This window comes from Esox lucius, chromosome 17 (genome assembly GCF_011004845.1).
Source record: "Esox lucius isolate fEsoLuc1 chromosome 17, fEsoLuc1.pri, whole genome shotgun sequence".
NCBI lineage: Eukaryota > Metazoa > Chordata > Actinopteri > Esociformes > Esocidae > Esox > Esox lucius.
In genome coordinates this window covers 31,370,886-31,395,827 of record NC_047585.1, presented here as the reverse complement: position 1 = coordinate 31,395,827, position 24,942 = coordinate 31,370,886, and the positions used below count along the sequence as shown (strand labels likewise).

Here is a 24,942-nt window from a genome sequence, read left to right as displayed (position 1 = left end):
TGCAAAGATATTGACAAACCATAAGTAGTCATGTTGTGGGTAATGGCTTCAGAAGAATGCGCATCGTCATCTGGGGATTTGAGTAAAAATGTATGACATGGCCACTTAGGACATACCTGTGGCCCTCAATCAAATGTTCTGTGTGGCTAAGTGTGGGGAAAAAGCAGTTTATTGATCAGTGTTCCTATGCATTGGAGTGATTAATTGATCATTTAGATCTTACTGTCAATTTTATCCTCCACCTCAATTTAATTTCACCAAGTCCTGGAAAGAATGGAAACAGCTGAAGTGTAATGTTGAAATAGTTTGTCCTAAAGCTAAACAGGAAATGCTGTGTTACTTTGTTTTGGACGTTGGTTTATTCCTATTCTGAATACTTGTTTCTAATAATGTATATGGAGATCTTTCTGTATTCTCTCATTTTCAGTGCTCAGTTGGCTTCTTAGATGTCAACCAACCATCAGAACAAAATAAGGCATTACATAGAGGATATGGTTTATTGGTGCCTGTTGTGTTTACACAGAAACTATGCACAAGCAGATACAGTAATGCATACAGTATAATGCAGAAACTAACTTTACTCTCTTGTGTACATGTCTGGAGTTACAGAATAAACGGAAAACTGTTTTACTGCTATTTTCTAAAACTTGAACATAAGCTTCATGCATTATATTTTTGGGGGCTTTTCTTTGTTAAACTAGCAACTATGAAAATTGTTTCTCAAAGTTCGAATAAAAACATTGATTATAGTACTTGAATGTCTCCTGTAGTGTATATCTAGAAAGCAGTAATATATTCCCCTTGCTTCAAACCCCAAACCTCAATGTGCCGTCACACCGTTTCACTTCACAAATAGTACAATACCACCACTAATTCTAATTCCAAGACCATCCAAAATCTCCCCCCCCCCCTTATGTGCTCTATTTAACCAGGGCCCATAGTGGAGGGCACTGTATAAGTAAGAGTATGTCATTTAAAATGTAACAAAGGGTTCTTGGGCGATGTTAGAGTATGTGAGGTGTGCAGCGGTGTCAAAGTACTTGCTTGTGTTCAACAGATGAGGGACGTGCCTAAATGGAATCTCAATAATCTCCCTTTACCTGGTTGTTTTGGTTATAATTAGGAACACCCCCAGGAACACACCTAAGTACTTGGTATTCTTTCCATCTACTGTAACGCTGCTTAACTCTGTGACCCATCACTAACCATACCCCCCCCCCCCCCCCTCTGATAATGGAAGTTTTCAGTTGTTACAGGTATGTGTCTACCTCGGGTTTCTCACTGCTTCTATCCTTGCATTTCTGTTGCACATCTGCCTTGCACATTCAATTTGCCTCTTTGCACATATAGAATTGCCATCATGCTTGCATTTGTACAGTTGTTACATACGCACGTCTACCTTGGGGACCTCATTGCTACCATCTCTCCATCCCGGTTGCACATGCTACCTTACTCCTTCCATTTGCCTCGATTGCACATTACAATGCCATTTAGAACTGCCATTTGCACCCATACAACATAATTATCCCGCTTGTAACATAGACTATAATTAATACTTGTAAATTTTCTGCCCCCCTCTATTTAATTGTACTACCATTTGTAATGCATTTGCCGCCATTACACATCTAAACATTCCACTTGTAATATACATATAACTAGTAAATTCTTAAACATTTTCTGCCCTCCTCTATTTGCACTTCTGGTTAGATGCTAAATGCATTTCGCTGTAATGTACTTGTACAGTACAATGAAGTTTAATCTGATCTTTATAAGAATCACCTTCTACACGTCCATAAATGGCCACATTGAGATCACAGTGACTGGCATGAGGAAATGTGGTTCCTTCCCAGGGTGTATTAACAAATCTACTCTTATGTATGGTTTGTATATCATTTCCATTCTTCAGGGTGTTTCCCTGAGAGCCCATTCTTCTTCCTCTGAAATGATTTGCATTGAGTGTAAAACAGCATAACAGTCACAAACTGTGACCGGAGTCCCCATTATGATGCTCTGTTCAAAATACAAAGGTCTGATGTCCTTAAAAAAAATATGTATGTCAAATGTCTGAGGTTGCTCAAAGGCCCCCAGTGTGTTTCCCACAGGGTGGAGAAATACATTTGAGACTTCTGTTATCCACTTTCTGGCACAAATTATCAGACTTCATTAGTTGCTACTTCTGGAGTGAAGCTATATTTGGTTAGTAAGCACATACAGTGACAGCATCCTGACAGTGTGGCGACAGTCACCCCATTCAGGGCAAAATCAATGTAGAGTGAGAGTTACACAATCACTGAGTCAATAAGTGTCATGTATAGGCCCCTGCTCAGGATGGGTGTTGGGACCTTCTCATGCCTGGTTATTATAGACGGCAGCGGCATTACTGCACCACTTGTCTACGCTGTGCAGTGCATCATTTCACCAAAAATCCATAGGTCTGTAACCTTTCAAAACTGCCAGATGCATTTCCTGTCAATGGGAGGGTTATTTATTACTCCCCCCTCCCTTCCCCTCGCCCTCTTCCCTCCCACTGATACTGCCACTAATGCACCCTCTCTGCCTGTGGTCTTTTGAATATGAGTTATGTTTGCTCTCTCCTCATTTGCCTGTTGGATTGTGTATCGTTCCCTTGCGCTAATCAGCGATTGGATGGAGCGATAGGAGATGTCCTGGAACATGCAAACTCAGGCAAATCTCTCAGGGGGCGAGAGCTAAGAGGAAGAGGAGAAGAAAGATTCTTTAATGCCACAGTGATAGGCCAAAATCTTTTAGTTCTCTCCCCGGGGGATATACGGCTGTGCTCAACCCTGGCTTGTTGTAAGAACCAGCCGGACTTGCATAGAGACAATAAGTCTTATAAAGAAGCCAGCATCTCGGTTGCTTTACACGCGTCTTCCACCTCCTCAGCAGCAACACCAGGTACTATTTGACTTGATCATACCAGCCTTGGGGTCTTTCGAGAGCAAAGTTGGGATGTGGCTAGATTGACGGGGTTAATGGTCACAGGGTTGAGGCTTCCATGATTCGGACTATTAGTCCCATAACACTGAGTTTAGTGTGAACTTTGACTGATTTGAATGTATAGTAGTGGCGTTATTGTTGTATGATCGTAATCCTTGATAAAGGTCAGGAGGAAAATATATTGTATAACATAATAAAAATACTGAGCTATTTTAGTATGCAAAGCAAGTTTTATGAGACTGGGGAATGTCTGAAAACAGGGTAGAGGGTGGTCTACAATAGTAGTGGGCTGGATATGGGTTTTTGATAAAATATCCTAATACTTTGCTGTTCAAGTTAATGATGCCGTAGAACCAAAATGACCCCATGATATGAAATATCCACCCCCATTTGTTGCAGTAGGAATGAAGAACTTCTCAACATACGCTTCCATCTTTTTTTTGTACCTTAATTTTTTCCCCCCAAGAGCACTGAAAGTTCTCTGCAGAATGTTTACAAGAGCATAAGTCACACATTTCACAGACTGAGGATACATTATTCAATATAGTCGATATAGAAATGTGTATGATATGCTTCCATTTTCCAAGCCAATCCTACTTCTGGTCTGCATGGACAAAGACTTCTGCTTTAATGACGTAGCTATAGCACTGGCTAGAGTCTGATAAACAGCATGGAGACTCAGGCTGGAACCAGATCTATGGTTAGAGGTCATTGAAAGAGAGCTTTTCAGCAATGCACCACCATGGTGGATTTGTCTCAGAAATTGGCAAAAGCATGGTGATGGATGTTTGATGCTATGGAGCTGTTTTCCTTCCGTTGATCCTGTGGCCATTTGTTGTGTAGCAAAGCGTCGTAGTTATTCTAAAATGTATATCTTTAATATCCATATGTAAATGGTCCTGTATCAGTTTTGCAATTTGTTTCAGTTGTTACAGACATTTCCTTCAGATTAAGATTACCTGTGAAACATGGAGTACACATTCAAAGCAGTAACCCATAATCCTGGGATTATTATTTGGCGAATCGAGGTAAGCCGGTTATAATTCAGTGTATTTATTTAAATTGATCACGGTGTGGATTTAAGTCATTTGCCAAAGAGGCGGATGTCTACGTTTCTTTGTCCTCCCAGAAAATGGAGCTGGTGCAGATCCCTGAAAAGTCCTATGGCAACTTCTACGAGGGTGACTGCTACATCCTACTTTCTGTGAGTCCCGGAGCCATGATTTCAGTCCATTTTGTTTGTTGAACTAGGGAGTTTTGGCTGGAGTGAATCAGTGTGTTTGCTCTGTAGACGATGTTTGCATGTTTTGCATGGCTATCATAGTGGTTACAGTGTCTGCACTGTGGTGGCTGACGGCTGTCCTACATACGTGTCCTGGTTTGAAATGCTCTTTGCAACATGTCCTCCTTTGATCTGTCTTTCTCTCTTTGGTTTCTCCCTTTATCTGCCTGGCTCTGTCGTTCTCTCTCCCCTTCTCGCTCTGCGTCGCAGACCCAGAAAGTGGGCAGCATTCTGGGCTATGACATCCACTACTGGATTGGGTCCCAGTCCAGTCAGGATGAACAGGGTGCGGCCGCTGTCTACACCATCCAGCTGGATGAGTTCCTGGGATCGGGGCCCGTCCAGCACCGCGAGGTCCAGAACCATGAGTCTGATGCCTTCCGGGGATACTTCAAACAAGGGATAATGTATGTCTATTAGCAGAGCAGCCCGGGAAACACAAACTAATAGGGAGAGAGAGAGAGGAATCTTGTCATTACACTCAATTAAACATTTAACATGCTAGTTATTCAGCTGATGCTCTTGTCCAGAGTGGCTTACAGTTAGTGTGTAGCTATCTGACAATACCTCCGAACATTTAGGTATTGTCAAATTGTCAAATTGTAGGTAGGGTTTCAGAATAGACTTTCAGAAAAATGTCTGGGACCCCGTTGTCCTCTGTTGGGCCTTCATGACTGTTTGCATGAGGTCATACTCGGTGAAAATTGCAGAGCACATCACACACCTTGATTTCTACGCGAAATTAGAGATCCTGCGTGTTAGAAGATGGCAGGAGAAACATAGTTGAGTGTCATAATGATAGGTTGCACAAAAGAGAAGAATTATGAATTGTGATTAGTTTGCACTAACCAACAAGTTTGAATGCAACTGCTGAAACACTGTAATAAAATCAAGAGGAACTGATAGTGGATCATGCTTACCTTTCTGCCCCTATAGCTATAAAAAAGGTGGGGTGGCATCTGGAATGAGACACACGGAAACTAACAGTTATGACACTCAGAGACTGCTGCATGTTAAAGGGAAGAAAAGGGTCAGCGCCATGGAGGTGAGGAACACAATCACATAGGCATATCATTCTGTTTAACAACATGTACATCTAAATTATCTGGAGGCCCTTTCTCTATATTACAGGTTGAGTTGAGCTGGAAAAGCTTCAATCTTGGGGACGTCTTTTTGTTGGACTCTGGTAAGACCATCATTCAGTGGAATGGACCAGAGAGCAACAGACAGGAGAGGCTTAAGGTACATTAATGGTCTGTGCAACTGCTGTTCTCCATTAGTTGCCAACAGTTAAGTCAATTGTAATCTAATTATACCTACCTCTTGTCAGTGACATGATGAAGCTAATTCTACATCAGCAGCTGAATAAACCATGAGGGGTTGAGGTGAAATTAACTTCACTGAGGATTGGCTGAACAGACCTCTAGTAAAAAAAAAAGCAATGAAATCAACCCAATAACAATGAATTAACTGTTGTCACAGCCCTATAATGTCCTGTTCTTTGATTCTTAGGGTATGTTGCTGGCTAAAGATATCCGGGACCGTGAGCGAGGGGGTCGGGCAGAAATAGGGGTGATAGAGGGGGAAGCCGAGGGAAGTTCCTCTAAACTGATGGAGATCCTGACTAGCGTTCTTGGGGAGCGGACCTTCAAGCTGCCCAGTGGAATGCCCGATGAAGAAGCTGACCAACAACAGAAAGCTCAACTTACTCTGTATCAGTGAGTCACTGAGGAACGATTTCAATCGTGTCACACATTCATAGCATACATAGTGAAACTGCAAAATGTGTGGTTATCTTAAAGAATCAAACTTAATATAATCCTACATATATTTATGCTCATGCCTACACCATTGCTCATTCTTAAGACAATTTGGAATTGAAAGTAAAAACTCAGATGCAGTAAGTTATTTTACCATTGTTTCAAGAGACAATCTTTCTTCAACAGGGTATCAGGTCAAAGAAATGTTCAAGCCATGTTTGGCATGAAAGTGAATGACAGTAACGTGGCTTGATAGCAGACTTGTCCTCTGGCTTTTTCCTTCTGGCTCCTTAGTAAATACATCCTTTCTCCAACAGGGTGTCTGATGCTGATGGCCAGATGAAGGTCACAGAAGTTGCCACAAGGCCACTGGTTCAAGACCTTCTAAACCATGATGTGAGACGCAGTGCTGGGGCTCTTATTAGTCATTGGCATTATGAACTTTACCAAGTGGGACACCAGGACATTTTAGGCCAAAACCTGTTTGCCTTTTTCAGGGGGTTGGGCTAACACTTGAATGGAAGGGGATCTTCCAGCAAGAACAGGATCAAAATCAACAAATAATTTTTTTTGATTCAACTTTACTGTCATTGAACAGTACATGTACAGTGCAACAAAATTCTGTTAGCATCTACCCAGAAGTGTAAATAGAAGAGGGCAGACATTAACAAAGTATTACGTATAATGTATGTTACAAGTGGGATGTGTAGATGAGCAATGAAGGCAAATTGAAGGTACATGTGCAACTGAATTTCAGGAATAGCAGCAATGAGGTTCCTGAGGTAGATGTGTAGATTTAACAACGGAACACATCCTTATCTGACTTTGCAAAGCCGTGTCAGAGAAAATGTACAAGTATTAAATATAATGTATGTTACAAGTGGGATATGTAGATGTGCAATGAACGCAAATGCAATTACAAATGACAATTCTAAATGCGCAGTGCTTCATACCACTATTAGAAAGTAGAGTTACTGGCTCCCAGTTACGAACTTTACTTAATGTGACATCATCTTTCTCTAGGACTGTTACTTTTTAGACCAGGGAGGGATGAAGATCTTTGTGTGGAAGGGGAAGCGAGCCAGCAAGGCAGAGAGACAGGCTGCCATGTCCAGAGCTTTGGTGGGGAAAATGCATCACACCTACAACACATACTGAATAGTCTGTTCTCTACATTAGTATGTTCTTTTAATTTTGTGCACTGAGTACCAGTTTCACTTCTGTTGGCAGTATAATCGATCTGTCTTCTTTCTCTGTGTGAACAGGAGTTCATTAAGCTGAAGAACTACCCCACCACCACCAACGTGGAGACAGTGAATGATGGGGCTGAGTCGGCCCTCTTTAAACAGCTGTTCCAGAGCTGGAGAGTAAAGGAACAGACTGTTGGCCTGGGCAAATCACACAGTGTGGGGAGTGTAGGTGTGTGTTTGCATGTTAGTTACCCATTAAAGTCCAAATCATAGTCTAAAAAATAAACAATGAATTGGCTTAAAATTATTACCTTCCCCACAATTTGGTGAAATGTGAATGTTTGGAAAATTCTATGTATAGAATATCATTCTATCACTTAGTCTGCCTTTCTTTTGGGATTTAACAATGTCATATCCGAATACTTTAGCTAACGTCGTTCAGGAGAGGTTTGATGCCACACGAATGCATGTGATGCCTGAATTGGCGGCACAGGAGCGCATGGTGGACGATGGTACTGGCCAGGTGGAGGTAAACCCGGCAAAACTATAACTCTGTATGTCAAAGACACCCCTGTGTCCTTGTACTCACTTTGTAACCTCTGGAGATTTTAATCTCTCTTTGTGACGTGTGCAGGTGTGGCGTATCGAGGACCTGGAGTTGGTTCCAGTGGAACCCCAGTGGCATGGCTTCTTCTATGGAGGAGACTGCTATCTAGTGCTCTACACTTATAAGGTCCAAAGCAGGCTAAACTACCTCCTGTACTTATGGCAGGTAATGGAGCCTACTACCATTACGGAAGAGAGACGGGGAATCCTTTTATTGTCTTTAATAACAAGTCAATTACAATGTTTTTCCTTTAGACATGAATGCTTGGTCCATACAGTTGAAATTGATTTGTTGCAGGGGCGCCATGCCTCTCAGGATGAGATAGCGGCGTCTGCTTTCCAAGCTGTGGCCCTGGATCAGAAGTATGGTGATCAGCCTGTACAAGTGAGGATCACAATGGGCAAGGAGCCCAGACACTTCATGGCCATGTTCAAGGGTAAAATGGTCATTTTTGAGGTGAGACATATTTGTTTTGATTTTAATAACACAGTTGGTGAATTCCAACTGGTTGTTGACTGAGAACAATAGATTGTGGTCCATTGTTATACTGTATCTTGATGTAATAGTTCTACAATAGTAGTTTATTAGTATCTAGATATAGGATTTAAATTATACCGCGTCTGCTGTTCCTTAGGGTGGTACCTCCAGGAAAGGGGGATCTGACCCGGAGCCTCCCATTAGATTGTTCCAAATCCACGGTTCTGACACTTCCAACACCAAAGCCATAGAGGTGCCGGCACTAGCAGCTTCGCTCAATTCCAATGACGTCTTTCTGCTGAAGAGCCAGTCAACAATTTACCTTTGGTGCGGCAAGGTAATAAAGGAAGGGAAGATTTAGGAGGATAATTATTTCTGTCCAGGTAATGTAAGGAGGATAATTACTTATGTTCAGGTAATATAAGGAGAATACTTATTTCTGTCCAGGTAATGTAAGGAGGATGATTAATTCTGTCTAGGTAATATAAAGAGTATAATTATTTCTGTCCAGGTAATGTAAGGAGGATAATTATTTCTGTCCAGGTAATGTAAGGAAGATAATTATTTCTGTCCAGGTAATGTAAGGAGGATAATTAATTACATCCAGGTAATGTAAGGAGGATAATTAATGATCTGTGTGTGGATACTTCATATAGTCAGGTTAATAATTATTGCCTCTCATTAAAAATGAGCTGAAAATTCTATATAAAACAGTAAACACAAATACTAAGCTATAATTTTGACAAAGACTAACCCTAACCCTAATGCAGTTACTCAGGGAAATACAGTTTATTTAACAAGTAATAACAAGTATTCAACACTTTCAAAAGGGACCCGCAGCCATTCCATGTATTTGATCTATTCCCGAGCTGATCAGCTAACCATCAAGCCTTTGATTTGTAAATCACTTGTGCCTGTTTAAGGCTACAACAAAACTGTGAAACCTCAAGGGTTCTCTAAGGAGAGTGTTCAATACCAGAATGATCAATGGCATTAGCACTGGGATTGAAACCTACTGTACAGTCTGGAAAACAGAAGTAAATAGGGCAGCAGGGTAACCTAGCAGGCAGAAGAGCTGGGCAATAATCCCTAAACCAACAAAGGTGGAAAACCAGCAAGGGAGTTAACCCCAAATGCTCCTAGATCATTGTGTTCTTAACATACCTACCTGGTAAAATAATGGTAAAAAACATATGCTTAGAAGTATTCCATGTTTATGGTAAAACATGGTGGAGGATCTTGGATGTTATTTGGCTTCCACTGGTGCTGGGGCTCTTGTTAGTCATTGGCATTATGAACTTTACCAAGTGGGACACCAGGACATTTTAGGCCAAAACCTGTTTGCCTTTATCAGGAGGCTGACACTTGAATGGAAGGGGATCTTTCAGCAAGAACAGGATGAAAATCAACAAAAAAAAAATTTAGATTCAACTTTACTGTCATTGAACAGTACATGTACAGTTCAACAACATGCTGTTAGCATCTACCCAGAAGTGTAAATAGAAGAGGGCAGACATTAACAAAGTATTACGTATAATGTATGTTACAAGTGGGATGTGTAGATGAGCAATGAAGGCAAATTGAAGGTACATGTGCAACTGAAATTCAGGAATAGCAGCAATGAGGTTCCTGAGGTAGATGTGTAGATGTAGCAACTGAAAACATCCTTATCTGACTTTGCAAAGCTGTGTCAGAGTTAGAGAAAATGTATTAAGTATAATGTATGTTACAAGTGGGATATGTAGATGTGCAATGAATGCAAATGCAATTACAAATGACAATTCTAAATGTGCAGTGAAGACAAATTGAAGGTATCATTTTAGATTAGATTCAACTTCAATGTCATTGAACAGTTACAGTACACCAAAATGCAGTTAGTATCTAACCAGAGCAACTGGTTATGCAGGGTTAGCAGCAGTGAGGTTTCTGAGGTAGACAACTAAAAAAACTCCTTATCAAAGTTTGTAAAGCAGTATCAGAGTCCAGTAGGAGGTCCCTGAGAGGCAGTACTAAGTGGTGGGCATGTGGGCATGGTTAGTGTTGGGTACAAAGTTCAGGAGTGTTACAGTAGTAGGGAAGAAACTGTTCCTGAGCCTGCTGTTGCAGGAACAAAGAGACCTGTACCGCCTGCCTGGTGGTAGGAGGGCAAACAGTTTGTGTCCTGGATGTGAAGGGTCCCTGATGAAGTCGCGCGCCCTCAAATTGAGCACAAAATCGACAAATACACATTTTGTAATGGCCATCTCAGTTTTTAGATCTACACACAATACCTGATAATGACAAAGCAATAAGTGAAACAATTTCAAAATAAATGTTAAAATGAATGTGTTCATCCTGTATAAAAGCCCTACATTCTAAAAACAAAAATAATAATTGTTCTTCACAATTAAGGAAAGCTCTATGTAAAGTGTTTTTAAAAACATTATTTGAACACTTGAAGAACCTATTCTTTCAATAAATAATCCCCAAATTGGTATTCAGGTGGGACTTATAGGGGTTCCCCTACAGTTCAAATTTGAAAGACATTTGAGCAGAAAAATGTTTTGCAGGGCCTTTTATTTGCCTTTTTTATGTTACGTCATTTCAAACATTAAAATATACAACAGAAGAATGAGTAGAATGTTTTTTTATATCACACAGATGATTAAAATGACTGGCTGTTGTGTTTTTTATTGGGGTTTTTTATCAAAGATTTCAGTTAGTTTTTCAATTGAATTGTTCAAGTTATAGGTCACATTAAAGGTGGAAAAAGTTCTGACATTATTTATTTTTGTCTCATCCTTTTACATGACAAGAACCTGGCATTTTAACAAGGGTGTGTAGACTTTATATCCACTGTATATCCTAGATTAACTACTGTACCCTTTACAGATATTCTATTTTTTTTTAACTCTTTCATTGGCTAGGGATCTAGTGGAGATGAAAGAGCCATGGCTAAGGAGGTCGGCTCTGTTATTGGACTTCATTCTGTTGCTGAGGAGATTGTGGCAGAAGGTCAGGAGCCTGTTGTATTCTGGGAGTTACTTGGAGGGAAGGCCCCGTATGCCAGTGACAAGAGGTGTAGTATAATCTGTATTTTTTTGGTTTACCAAATATTGAATTATGGAATTTGAAGTGATTGCATTCTAAATCATGTACAATTTACAAATTATTGTTAACTGTGCTATATAATGTATTAGGAACTTCAGCTAAATAGTGTGGTGTATTTAAAGTCTTGTGGGTGTGCTTGTTTTACTGTCTTAGTTCTACGATAGTAATTGTAATTGTACAATTACTAGAATAATAATTGTAATTGTAGTAACTGAGGAAGTTTGGCCTGTCCTCCCTTTGACAAGTTTTATTTGACTTAGGGTTAAGTTTAGTGTTAGAAATTCACCTTAAAGTAAGGGTTAGGGTTAAAATGAGGCATTAAGTGTTGGGGTTAGATTAGATTATATTTAGGCATAAAGCATAAGGTATAATGGTTAGGTTATTGAGGTTAGGTTTAGTGTTGGGTGTTAAGGAAAATATTTGTATTTTTATGGTACTTAATTGCTTGTCCTCACATTGATAGTAAAACCAATGATTGAGATATGTCCTGTGTGTGTGTATGCGTGTTTGTGTGTGTGTGTGGCTTTGTACCGTGTGTATGCGTGCTGTGAAAGACTACAGCAGGCTGTTCTGGATCATCAGCCACGTCTCTTTGAATGCTCCAATAAGACTGGACGTTTCATCGTTACTGAGGTGTCTCAGTTCACCCAGGATGATCTCAGCGAGGATGATGTCATGCTCCTAGACACTTGGGACCAGGTATACTGTGGATTGTTAAAACAGAACTTGTAAGTTACAGCTAGCACAGTTCACACTGACAGGTTGCGTGGTAAAAAAAAAAGTATTCCCACTGTTATTGAATCAAATTATTAGGCTGTAATACAATTCTAACCACTGCTAAGGCCCCATATTTTAAACCCTCATCAGATATTGATATATTTTTGTGGCATCCAGGTCTTTCTCTGGGTGGGGAACGAGGCCAATGAGGTGGAGAGGAAAGAGGCAGTGGTGACCAGTCAGGAGTATCTGCGAACCCACCCAGGGTCCCGGGACCCTCACACCCCCATCTTCCTCATCAAACAGGGGTTTGAACCCCCCACCTTTACTGGCTGGTTCACTGCATGGGACCCCTATAAATGGAGTGTGAGTGCAAGTAATTTCCTTTTCTTTAATACAACCTCTTGGTTGGTACATGTGAGTGTGGTCCAGGTACAAGATGCAACATTTGATTTCCAGTTTAGGGTAAAAAGATTGAGCATAGTGTGAGAATTGGGTTTATTTTTAGGTTTAGGCATTACTGGTCAGGTTTAGGGTTAGGTGTTTGGGCTACAGTCAGGTTAGGCTACTGAGGTTAGAGTAAATGTTAGGTTAGGTTTAGAACAAGCTAAGGGATAGGGAATATGGATTTGTGGCTTTCAGTTTCCCTCTATAAAAACAAACGTGTGTGTGTGTGTATGGTTAGCTTTGATATTTTGGACATATTTAACAACAAGTTCACGCTTTCATACTTCAAAATGCTATGTATGCATTTTCTTTCTTAGGGAGGCAAAAGCTACGAAGAGCTGAAGAAAGATTTGGGAGATGTTACATCACTCACAATGATCACAACTGTAAGCATCATTTCATTTATCCATAGACTCACCATAATGAAAGGGGTTAAGAAATCCTGAACTGAACCCAACAAATGATAGACTTGGTTAACCAAACCGATAAGTTCTGAAAATTATCTGATGTGAAAAGCCCTGTTGCTGTAAACTCAACCCAACCTTTTAAAGTGGTCATATTCACACTCTTAGAAAAACATTCCATAAGCCTTCTTTGACTTTTTCTGTAGAGAACCTTTTTTCTTTCAGATAGAACCCTTGTGTTACATGTATAACCAACTAAATCACCACAGGTTCTACATGGAGCCATTATGGTTCTACATGTAAATTCAAAGGTCCTACAAAAGGGTTATTTAAAAGATTCCCGCAAAGTGACAGCCAAAGAACCCAATGTGGATTTTTTGGGTAGAGCACTGAACTTACATATAATCTAATTATTGTTTATATGTGATTTTCACTAACTTAGTGCTTATATGAAATATGATTGCCTGTCAGGAGCAGAATGGTGTTGAAAGCAAGAAAGTCTTTCAGTCTTACCCACCAAAGGACCTAATCAGGAAACTAGCCAATGAGCTACCCGAAGGTGTTGACCCTACCCACAAGGAGGTAGGTCTACTAGAATGTTCTGATATTATGGGTGATTCCCAAATGGCATTCTTTTCCCTATTTAGTGTACTGATTGTGACTATGGCCTGCAGGGAATAGCATGTAATTTGGTACTAGTCATGAGGTGACTAGTTCAAAGTACAACCCCACTGATAGGCTTGGTTACTGTATGTTTTAACATGTGAAAAGTACATTGTTATACATTGACTTCTGAAATTCCCTTATTCACAATTTCTCCCTGCGAAATTGTGAATTATTATATAAAGCATGCATTGTTATACATTGACTTCTGAAATTCCCTTATTCACAATTTCTCCCTGCGAAATTGTGAATTATTATATAAAGCCTATTATATAAAGCATATATTATATGTATTCCTCTCGTTATCTCTCTCTCCCTCACTAACTAACTCTACTTCCACTATCTTCCAGAAACATCTCTCAGACACAGACTTCAGTGTCATTTTTGGAATGTCCAAAGACCAGTTTGCCGGACTACCTCAATGGAAACAGTTGAATCTTAAAAAAAGCAAAGGCTTATTTTAAGGGGAATATATTGCTAATTATTTATTTAAAAAAATGTAAGCAGCAAAACATACTTCTTGTATCTTTGTCAACCTTTTAATCTTGTAATTGTTTGTCATTTTAATATCAATGACAGAAAAATTCAGTGGAGCTTAAAGTGGTCTAAGTTACTGTCAAAAGGATGTCATATAGGTCTAGTCTCTAGTGTCAGGTCACTGCAAGCTCAATCGAAGATTGTTGCCCAGAGAATACACTGACGAACATATTATATTATTTTCTAAAATATTATTTATTGTCTTTCTCTTAATTTAGCATAACAGTCGATATTTTAAATGCAATCAACCTAATAAAACATGTGAATTATGAATTAATGTATTATTGACTCTGTGAAGTTGCAACTATATATCCTGTTCATTGTGATAATATGGCTCAACATAAAAACAAGGGCACATGCTGTGTGTATATAAGATGAACAAGACAGGCTTTCAAGACAATTGATTTCCCCTAATCCAGCTTCAATAAAACAAATTTCACATAATTATTTGTAATCCTAAAATATATGTTTTATATTAAACTTATTTTTAATAACAGAAATGTATCAGCACAGATTCGAAATCCACGCAACTGTTGCACTTTTCTTACACTACTGTATTCAGGGCGTGTCTATCTATGATGTCACGACGTGCCCTATACTTTTCACACATACGCATTGAAACAAAAACAGCGTCAGGCCAGTAGCTGAGCTCAAAGAGACATTGCAAAATAAACCTCTTGCTGAATACTGCTGTGGACGTATCGAAATCAGGTACGTGAAATTATATTGAATTTTAAACTAGATAAAGTGCATGAGATTACCATCGTTTGAGGAATCAAACATCTAATACGGAAATACCAGGAACGAACTAGAAGCGAACGTCGTTACCCAACAACGTTAGTTAGCTAAGTAACCTAGCTAGATAGCTAGCTAACGTTAGCTAAAAAGGGGACTTCTCGCAAATTATTTATTAACTTAGCTAAGAACTGAACAAACTGTCTTGCTACATTTTAGTATGAAAGGTTGGTTTTATATTAGAGCATACAACTGTAATTTCGCTACTCGTTAACTGTTTTTCGCATAATCCCCCTTTAGAGGCCGTGGGCCTTCACTTCAGTTTAAGTTAACGCGTTAACTAATACAGCCAGGGATATTTCGCATAACGCCCCCTTCACTTGAAGTTACCAGCTGATAACTTCTGGTAGTCAATAATAGCACTACAGTAGATTGATAAACATTCAGATTGTCAGTGTAACAGTTTCTACAATTTGCTAAAATTAGCTAGCTGGGTAGTTGCCTGGTTACACTTTGCTCTCCCACCCCACTAGTAATCTGTCATGTTGAGACCTCCAGTGCGTAGGTGGCTTGTGATGTAACTGAACAACTGTTTACTCGTGTACGATTACGACACGGTTTCATCACATTACAGACAGAGCCGTCAGTTACGAAGGATGTGTATCTTTCGCTTTCAAGAAGATTCGGTGTGCGTCTAGGCGTTTTTACGCCGTTCTGTAGGGGCAAGGCCATTACAAGTCTGTTTTCAACCTCTACTAACTAGGTATTTCACAGGCACTGATTCAGACTTGGAACTGGGTGAGAGATTATATCACCTGTATCTAAACAACTAATTACAACTAAGTAACTAATAACCGTCATGTTTTTAGGGCTGCACGACGTGGCCAAAAAAATCACAGTGCGATTTTTTCTGCTTGCCAGTGCGATTTGACTTGCGATATGATAAACAAAAATTATAAGCTCCTTTTGATGTGGTTCAGATCACGTCTTTGGCTAAATAATGTGATTGGCTAAAATTAAAAACAAAAACCACAGCTTTCTGCTATTTAGAATTTCACACGTTTGATTAATCATGCAGCTCTATCTTCATTCAATATTTTCTGAGTAAATATAGTTTCAGTTTATTTCAATTGCCTAAGTAGTTGCGAAGTGTTTTTTCAGTGTTATTTGCATGAGCGGAGGCTTAACTAAACGTCATGTAGTTTGTTGTACTATTGCTGTACTAATCAACAGCAATGCCTAATGTCCATGTCATTTGTTTTGTTTCAGAATATTTTACTACTGGGCCAAGGTACAACTAATTCCATACAAGATGAACATGTTTGATCGAAATATAAATTTGGATTCTCTCTTAAAATTTTCCCAAATGTAAGTATCTTGGTTTTCTTTTTCCACAAACTGTCTATAAACATGAATCCCAACCAATGTCGTCATCTGTCAGTCACAGAACAGAAGCAGTCGGTGGTGTTTTTACTACTCTTGCAAAAGGTGATGTTGCCAAATTACTGTGGAATAAATGGACCCAACTGATAAGGAGGCAGAATTGCTTTATTCTTTTGTTTTTGAAACTTTCTAATACAATATTACTTCCCCCTTTAGCTCCCACCTTACTCAGGCCGAATGCCTGGTTAATTCTGTGTTTTGAAACCAAAAGCTAGTCGACACAGGTTTAATTAACTGGTCTATAACCTGATTTAAGCAAAAAAATTATAAATAAACCAATAGTAGCCTGTTAAAATTATGGCTTTTTTGTGATTGAAACGCACTGCTTTCTATTTGACTTTAGCTTTTGAATGATATTAGCAATAAGCTGTTATAACCCCTGAAATTTAAAGGTATGACTCTCAGGAACTCATTTCTGTTTCCCTTTATGACATTGACAAGCTGTGTAAAATAGTACTGTAAAAGTGCAATGTATGTCGTCTTCTGTCAGTTAGTTGTTGATGATCTGTAAAACTTTTATAAACTTTTCAATACTGTTCTGATGCATGGTACTCAATACAAACCATAGACCCAAATCCTTCAGATTTCAATTTGATTTACCTACACTACTGTTCAACAATTTGGGGCCACTATAAAAGTCCTATATTTCCAGTTTGCTCTGTTCTGTGACAGGAGTTGTAAGATCTTCAGTTTCTTGGCAGTTTCTCCCATTAATTTCTCAGAACAAAACTGGACTGACAGGTTTCAGAAAAGTTATTTGTTTCTGTCCATTTTGAGCCTGTAATCGAACCCACAATTGCTGATGCTTCAGATACTCAACTAATCTCAGGAAAGCAAGTTTTATTGCTTCTTTAAATAGCACAACAGCTTTCATCTCTGCTAACATACTTGTAAAAGGGGTTTGTAATGATCTGTTAGACTTTTAAAATTATTATCTTGGATTAGGAAACACAACGTACAATTGAACACAGGGCTAATGGTTGCTGATAATTGTCTATCTATAGCCTATGTGGATATTCCATTAGAAATCAGTCGTTTCCAGCTACAATTAGTCATTTACAACATTAACAATGTCTACACTATATTTCTGATTCATTTGATGTTATTTTCTTTCAAAATCAAGGACATTTCTAAGTAACCCCAAACTTTTGAACGGTAGCATACTTTGCATATTTAAGTGCGTTTATTAACATTACGGGTGTAGCTGAAAGGCCAAATGTTTTTTTTTATCATCACAATTGTTTCCATTGTGGCCTAAAATAGAAAATGAAGTTGCTTGATCAGAATCAGCCATGTTTTGGCTATGTTGATATATATATTTAATTTCATTGCAATCATTGTAATTCACAATATTTTTACTGTAACAGCACGCTCTTCCACAGAAGCAGTCATATTAATCTAATCTTTAACTTTTTCTTCTCCAAAAAATCTATTATTTTGTTCTAAAACATGCATGCCACAATTATTAATACCCTTGGACAATCTTATGAGCAAAACTGAATTTATGTATTACGATTTCACATTTAAAGTTATATTTAGTCTTTGGGAACTCTAAGTGGTCAGCCCTCGCATCCTGTTTTACTGGGATATAAATATGAAGTAACACACAGGCCAAACATTCATCAACATGGGAAAAGCCGGAGAAATGAATTACACAGGGTTATTTTCAAAATTTAGCAAACTGCTATAGAAGGATAGCTACACGACTAAAAATGTCCTTCTTCACTATTGGGAAGAAATATAAAACAACCGGAGCTCTGATGAACCTGTCTGGTAGATGATGTGTATTTTGCCACCATGCACAGTGAAAAGGATGATTCAAGAGGTGGTAAAAAAACCATCCTTGTTTGTTCTCTTTATAACCCAAATGGTAAACCATCCTTGCCCAGCGTAACACAGCGCATGGAAAATGTTTTCCCACTTATTTGAGTGGTCATTAGCATTCAGTTAAGGACTATTGGTGAGTGGATTACAAAAATGTTTGCGTAGAAAAGTGGTGAAGAATAAATACACTTGCAATCCTTTTTCAATTTGCTGCAAGGTGTAACCTTTTGCAACAAAAGCTGTTTGTCAGTCGCAACTCAGAGTGTCTGGTGTTTCTGGTTAATTAACAATGACATAAGATGCAGTGGGTTTGCACTTAAGTCATGAAATGCTTACTACTTGAGATTAATTTTCTGGTTTTATTTATTTATCATTGCATCAGTTACACTTAGTTACATTAGATGCCCATCCAGTCTACATGTGTTTTGTGGATCTGGAGAAGGCGTATGACCGGGTCCCCCGGGAGATACTGTGGGAGGTGCTGCGGGGGTATGGGATGAGGAGGTCCCTTCGGAGGGCTATCCAATCCCTGTACGTCCAAAATGAGAGCTGTGTTTAGGTTCTCGGTAGTAAGTCGGACTCGTTCCAGGTGGGGGTTGGCCTCCGCCAGGGCTGCGCTTTGTCACCAATCCTGTTTGTAACTTTTATGGACTTTTATGTGGGGCAGGGAATCGAAGCAGCGGGGGCGGTATTGCATTCGCTTTACCGCACCGTTGTGACGAAAAGAGAGCTGAGGCGGAAGGCAAAGCTCTCGATATACCGGTCAATTTTCCTTCCTACCCTCACCTATGGTCATGAAGGCTGGGTCATGACCGAAAGAACAAGATCGCGAGTACAAGTGGCTGAAATGGGTTTTCTCAGAAGGGTGGCTGGCTTCTCCCTTAGGGATAGGGTGAGAAGCTCAGCCATCCGTGAGGATCTCGGAGTAGAGCCGCTGTTCCTTTGCATCGAAAGGAGCCAGTTGAGGTGGTTCGGGCATCTGGTCTCCATAGGGAGGTGTTCCAGGCACGTCCAGCTGGGAGGAGACCTTGGGGTAGGCCCAGGACTAGGTGGAGAGATTATATTTTGACACTGGCCTGGGAACGCCTCGGGATCCCCCGTCAGAGCTGGCAAATGTGGCTCAGGAAAGGGAAGTTTGGGGTCCCCTGCTGGAGCTGCTGCCCCCGCGACCCGATACCGGATAAGCGAATGAAGATGAGATGAGTTTTCATGATCAGTAAACCCTTCCATGCTAGTTGCTGGTAGCATTCAGAATACAATTCTTTCCTGAAACTAAACACGAAGAATGTACAGTATCCCATAAGAGAGACAGCATTTTCACTAAAACATCCAATGAGGGACAAATGGATTTGCCACTCTAATGCCTAATATCATCATGCTCTGACAATTTTTTTTATATAACATCATGGGTAAACTTTGTCCCCCATTTCAGGTGGAAAAGTAATTTGAATGTGTTTATTCTTTCTCTTGGTTTGCCAGTCCAAATATATTATTTGTTTAGATGGTGACAGAACTATACCTATACTGAAAAACTCCTACCAGCATGCATGAACTAAACGCCTCATGTACCACACAAGCAGCCTTGCCAGCTGAGATACAGACTGAGCACCAGAGTTGACTCCAGCTGGGCCTGCCTCCTGGGAATGGATTGTGGGCATCTGTATAGTTGTGTGCTGCGTAACAGATTTGGGCTAATTTGTTGATGTTTATCGCCCAAAACATAATGGAAAATAATGCCTTCTTGTTATCATTTTTATTATTGGGTGTAATTTTTATTATTGTATCTACATCTCTGAACTAAATGATGGAATATGACAGTATCTGTTTCAACACTTACTGAGGTATTGCTGTGCTGAATACCACATTAGCAATAAAGTGCAGTAGGGCACGGTGTAGTGCAGTGAGTAGAAGTAGAGCAGGCATATAGATAAAAAAACAGACTTGATAAAATGTCAGAATTTGGTCATATGGTGGTTAAGAATTTATTTTAAACCTACTTTATTAATGTCACATTGATATGGTTGTATGTGACATTTTATCTTGTCCTGCAACTAAATAAAGACACGCAACTCTCTCTCCTCCTTCAGCTCCCACTCCACTCAGCTCCACCTAAAGAATGTCTACTCCAGCCTGGCCCTGTGCATGTTTGTGTCTGCCGCCGGAGCCTACGTCCACGTCGTCACCAGGCTCTTCCAGGTAGACCGCTCAGATGGTGGCCGTGACAGTACAAAAGGCAGCCATGATTTTAGGATTGTATTTGGTCTCTGGTGACTGGAGTTCACTAATTACAGTATAACTCCTGCTGTGTGTTTTGTCTATTAGGGTGGCCTGTTGTCCATGCTGGGTTCCTTGGCCATGATGGCCTGGCTGGCTATGACCCCCCACAGCCCCCAGACTGAGAAGAAGAGACTGGCCATCCTCTCAGGCTTTGCCTTTTTCACAGGTAACCTCATATGCTTCATAGTTCCCTCTGAAACGTCCTTACTCTTTGTTAACGTTTCAGTCACACCTACAGTTTCAGTCCACAAACATCTATCCATGCATTGTCTGGGTATGTGTGAAACAGAAGTTCAAATTTCACTGCTGCCAAGCTGATTCTGTGTATAACTCAATATCCAAGGCATGCACCACACGTACCACTGCAACAGCCTCAGCAAGGCCGTGCTGAAAGGCAAGCGCAGCGGAACTTCCTGTGTACCAAAGTGCATTGACACTGTAGGTGTGATCGAAAACTAGCTCCCCCTAAAAGCATTGGATTGGTGCAAACATAGCTGGAGGGATTTTCCACCATATTTCCTATACTAGTCAGTTTCTTTGAATCCATTTAATTTCCAAAGAAAGCTAAAGAGTCAATACATGTAGTTAGTAGCTGATTTTGTTTTCTTCCTTCTTCTCTTCATTCTAGGTCTTGGTTTGGGCCCAGTCATGGATTACGTCATCTCTATTAACCCAAGGTAACATCACAGAATGTGTAGAAGAGCTGGTTTCCGTTGCCCTAAGGGTCCTTTGGATATTTAGTTTGTCTCTTTTGTCTTCCTTTGACCAGCATCATTGTGACAGCCTTCCTCGGGACCTCCGTCATCTTCGTGTGCTTCACCCTGAGTGCGCTGTACGCCCAGCGTAGGAGCTACCTGTTCCTCGGAGGTGAATTGTTGAGCTGCTAACCGCCAGAATGGAAACTATTGAAAGTATCCTGTCACCTTGATGTGCTCACGGCTGCATGTTTCAATTATATTGTGCACAAAAACATGATACCAAATGCTGATACTTTTTTGTTATTAATTTACCCCCCCCCCCCCCCCCCATTAGGGACTCTGATGTCTGGGCTGTCCATCCTGCTGCTGGTCTCGTTCCTCAACATGTTCCTGGGGTCAGTCATGTTGTTCAAGGTAAAGACGAAATCCGCCCACTATATTCCTGTCTACCTCGTTTCGATCCATTGTAATGACATCCAGTACTGTCCAATACTTGAGTCACAAAGATGCTTGATTGGTGAAAATCGCACATTCTCTGTTTGTATAGGCTCACATATACCTTGGACTGGCCATCATGTGTGGGTTTGTGCTGTTTGATACTCAACTCATCATTGAAAAGGCTGAGATGGGAGACAAAGACTACATCTGGTAAGAGAGGGGCACACTTTCTGGAAGTGAAGAGGGCAGGGTTGATTGTAGCAGAGGTTTAGTGTCAGGCCAGTAACCGAAAGGTCACTGGTTCAACTTCCTGAACCGACAAGGTGAAACATCTATCGTTGAGCCCTTGAGCAATACACTAAACCTACTTGCTCATGTATGTTAATCCTGAGAGGTTTTTGCTATTGTGTGATTTAATGTAAAGTCAGTCAGCACATTATGTGAAAGCTTGCAGTTTTTACCAATCGTTTGCATTCAGATTTAAGAGACTGCAAAAATGTTGCTTTTCCACATTTAATTTAAGAACCAGCTACATTGGAGATTTTGAGCTGCGGGTGCACTCTAAGTCAATTCACTGAAGAAGATTGTATGTTAAATTAATGTAAAAGTTATGACATTTGCATGGGTGTGTCTGTTAGCCCACACAATCATTCTTTCCCCAACCATTGTAAAAACAAAGGTGAGTAGGCCATACAATGCATTTGGTATGGACTTGGTATTGTGGAGAGTGTCAATAGCTTGGTTTGTATGAGCAAAGAGCTTGACAAGTGGTTTAATAGATGTTTGATACAGGCAACACTTGTCTCTTCACCCTATGGCAGGCACTCTGTGGATCTCTTCTTGGATTTTATAACTATCTTCAGGAAGCTCATGGTTATTCTGGCCATGAATGAGAAGGTACAGTTGCCATTTTTAATCAGCCAGTTTATTGCTTTTTATGTACTGTAGTATACAACTTTTACTATTCCACTTTCTCATTTGCACTGCTAGTTTGATAATGATTTGATACCTTTTATGTTATGTGACTATGTCTACTTTTATATAGGCGTGTATTGTAAATTATATTTCTTTATTTAGCAGGACAGCAAGAAAAAGGAGAGGAAGTGAATAAGAGTGCCAGCAAATAAAATATCTGTGACCTGGAATCACATCAGGAGTGCTTCTGGAGCATCAGCTTAACTGCTTAATTATTCAAATTAATTATTTAGATCATTATGTGATTTTGTACTTTGATATAGTGTCTTAATTCTTAGGAATCGATTGGTTGGATTTGGGAATTGGCTTCTATGTAAGGTTTGACGTATCTGGGATTTGATGTAAAGGTCTGGAAGTTCCTGTGTTGTCATTTATTAAAATAAAGTATAAACTCCCGTTTTGAAGGGATGATTTAGTTGTTTTTTGAAATAATGAACTAACAAACTGATTTTGATAGTTATTTTCCTGATGGGGGGTAAACCGTGTGAAGGAGACGATTTGCTTTTTTGTCTTCCATTTAAACAAGTAGAAAATCAGTACCTCAAATTATTTAAGCCCCTGTTTATGTATGTACTGATCAAAGTTCCTTTTGCATTTCTGAGCCCCCTTGAGCATCTGTGAATATTAATGGAAATGCATACATTTTCTGCAAAGACGTTGATAACTATTTGTCTATTTGGAAAATCTGCCAATTAAGTAGGCCCCCTTGCCCTGAACATATTAGTTACATCATGGTAAATTTTTGAAGTGTTCACTTACATGGTTTATCATTGTGATATTGTATTACACATTTTACCGTTGCTGTTACAATACAGTCTCTCTTCAGTGAAGTTGTACTATTCACTTTTTTTCTCTTAACTGCCAAGTCATTTACTGATTTCAATAAAGGTATACATTATCGTTATGTGAGGATTCTGTAATACCAGTTTTCTTCTATTGTAGCTTGAGCCATTTAGGGGTTCACAAGCTTTTTAATGAGATGCAATTGATCAAGTAGATAACGCTATGTATTTTATTAATCTTGAATAACCAGACCTGCTGCAATCTGTTGAAAGCACTTCTCATTCTACATAAATGATTGCTATATGAGTTGTATGACATTTTTAGGGTACTTGCTGGTTGTGTTGTCCCCTATGGTGTAAAGAAAGTAATGTTTATGAAGTAATATTTATTTTCTCTTTCCCCTACAACAAATATTTTAGGCTCAAATTGAACCTGGATGGCTAAAGATTTGTTATTGAGTGCTTAGAAAATTTAAACATGCCCATATGTGTAATTTGACTACGTTTACTCTAATCGCTGCATGTTATAATCTTGGCATGACACAGATCTTTCATAATGCAGGATTTAATTTAACCCACTGTGCTTAAAATGGAGGTGAACACTTGACAACTGGTGTTTTGTGGCAAATGGATTTGATGTAATGACATGAAATGGAAAAAAGTAACTTTTCTTCAAGGTATGTCCAAATGTGCAGCTGTAACAACTCTTTTAAGGTTTATTTATGGGCTTACTGTAAAGTTACCATTTATGACGGGTTGAGCAGATTCATTGAGGAGAACAGCATATAATTTTCATCTGATGTCAGTTTATTCACTGAAAGCATGTGAATTACTGTCCAGTTACCATTCTTAACTAGTAATCTTTCCAGTTTTTCTGGGACATGCTGAGAAAAAACTCTTTAGGTTCTCACAGGGGTATTTTTTTAACCTAGTTTGAATGAAACAAATGAGCTGGAAAAAATCTACAATTCTCAAAACTTTATTTCCTCCAAAGTGCTCATAACAATACAGGTTTACCAATCTATCCCCTATTGCTACTCAATTTAAACATTTTACTGTTTGAAGAAAAAAAATTAACAGGATGTCTTATACTTTTGTGAGATTCTTTTGTGCTTTTCATGGAATTGCTATTGTTATACTGCTAAATAAATGTAAGAATTAAAGTTTGTTAAAATAATGTTTAACGTAGTGGGGCTTTTCATTTAGTTTTTTTTTTTTAATGGGATGCAAAATAGCACATGCATACAGGGATTTTAACTGGCTTAGGGCTTGATTCAATCCGGATTGCGTAAATTCTACTCCATGTTGCGGTGGTAAATACAATGCAGTGTTTACGCATTTGCAGAAACTACATTTAGAACAAATGTTGCATGTCGGCAACATGTGTTAATGTAACCTTTTATATTGAGCTGTAGGTCTAAATGTCAGCGATACAAATTCAATCAAGTCCTTTGATCACTGAATGTTTAAGGGTAGCATAACACATTGTTAAACTTAGTGTAATGCTGGCCTTAAATTTGTGCATTTATATATTTAAATGTAATCTCCCTATGTTAACAATGTATTTGGTACAACCCTTGCCTGTATCTGCATTGAGGCAGCATCATGTACACCACCTGGACAGAATTACAGGAAAGG

General features: G+C 39.4%; 2 protein-coding genes across 4 annotated transcripts; both read left to right on the top strand.

Annotated features, from left to right (window-relative positions):
- Positions 1 to 2,592: 2,592 nt before the first annotated feature.
- On the top strand, positions 2,593 to 14,405 carry avil (advillin). 2 transcript variants are annotated; one of them, XM_020055246.2, is made up of 20 exons: positions 2,593 to 2,916; positions 3,885 to 3,986; positions 4,088 to 4,162; positions 4,451 to 4,647; positions 5,177 to 5,285; positions 5,372 to 5,482; positions 5,753 to 5,958; positions 6,318 to 6,396; positions 7,024 to 7,122; positions 7,266 to 7,419; positions 7,619 to 7,719; positions 7,825 to 7,962; positions 8,095 to 8,253; positions 8,432 to 8,611; positions 11,181 to 11,332; positions 11,919 to 12,063; positions 12,259 to 12,447; positions 12,846 to 12,914; positions 13,410 to 13,514; positions 13,946 to 14,405. In XM_020055246.2, exons 2-20 carry the CDS (start codon positions 3,927 to 3,929, stop codon positions 14,057 to 14,059), a joined length of 2,442 nt encoding a protein of 813 aa, XP_019910805.1. In that variant the 5' UTR covers positions 2,593 to 2,916; positions 3,885 to 3,926; the 3' UTR covers positions 14,060 to 14,405. The 2 variants fall into 2 exon arrangements, with proteins under 2 accessions (XP_019910805.1, XP_010879455.1); XM_010881153.3 differs by having other exon boundaries at positions 2,594 to 2,916; positions 13,404 to 13,514.
- Positions 14,406 to 14,720: 315 nt separating this feature from the next.
- tegt (testis enhanced gene transcript (BAX inhibitor 1)) lies at positions 14,721 to 24,485 on the top strand. Of its 2 annotated transcripts, none has more exons than XM_020055866.2 (10): positions 14,721 to 14,843; positions 16,137 to 16,235; positions 20,222 to 20,330; positions 20,457 to 20,577; positions 21,040 to 21,088; positions 21,181 to 21,278; positions 21,444 to 21,523; positions 21,657 to 21,757; positions 22,369 to 22,444; positions 22,628 to 24,485. In XM_020055866.2, the coding sequence occupies exons 2-10, from the start codon at positions 16,180 to 16,182 to the stop codon at positions 22,652 to 22,654; spliced, it is 717 nt and encodes a 238-aa protein (XP_019911425.1). In that variant the 5' UTR covers positions 14,721 to 14,843; positions 16,137 to 16,179; the 3' UTR covers positions 22,655 to 24,485. The 2 variants fall into 2 exon arrangements, with proteins under 2 accessions (XP_019911425.1, XP_010879456.1); XM_010881154.3 differs by having other exon boundaries at positions 22,625 to 24,485.
- Positions 24,486 to 24,942: the final 457 nt, after the last annotated feature.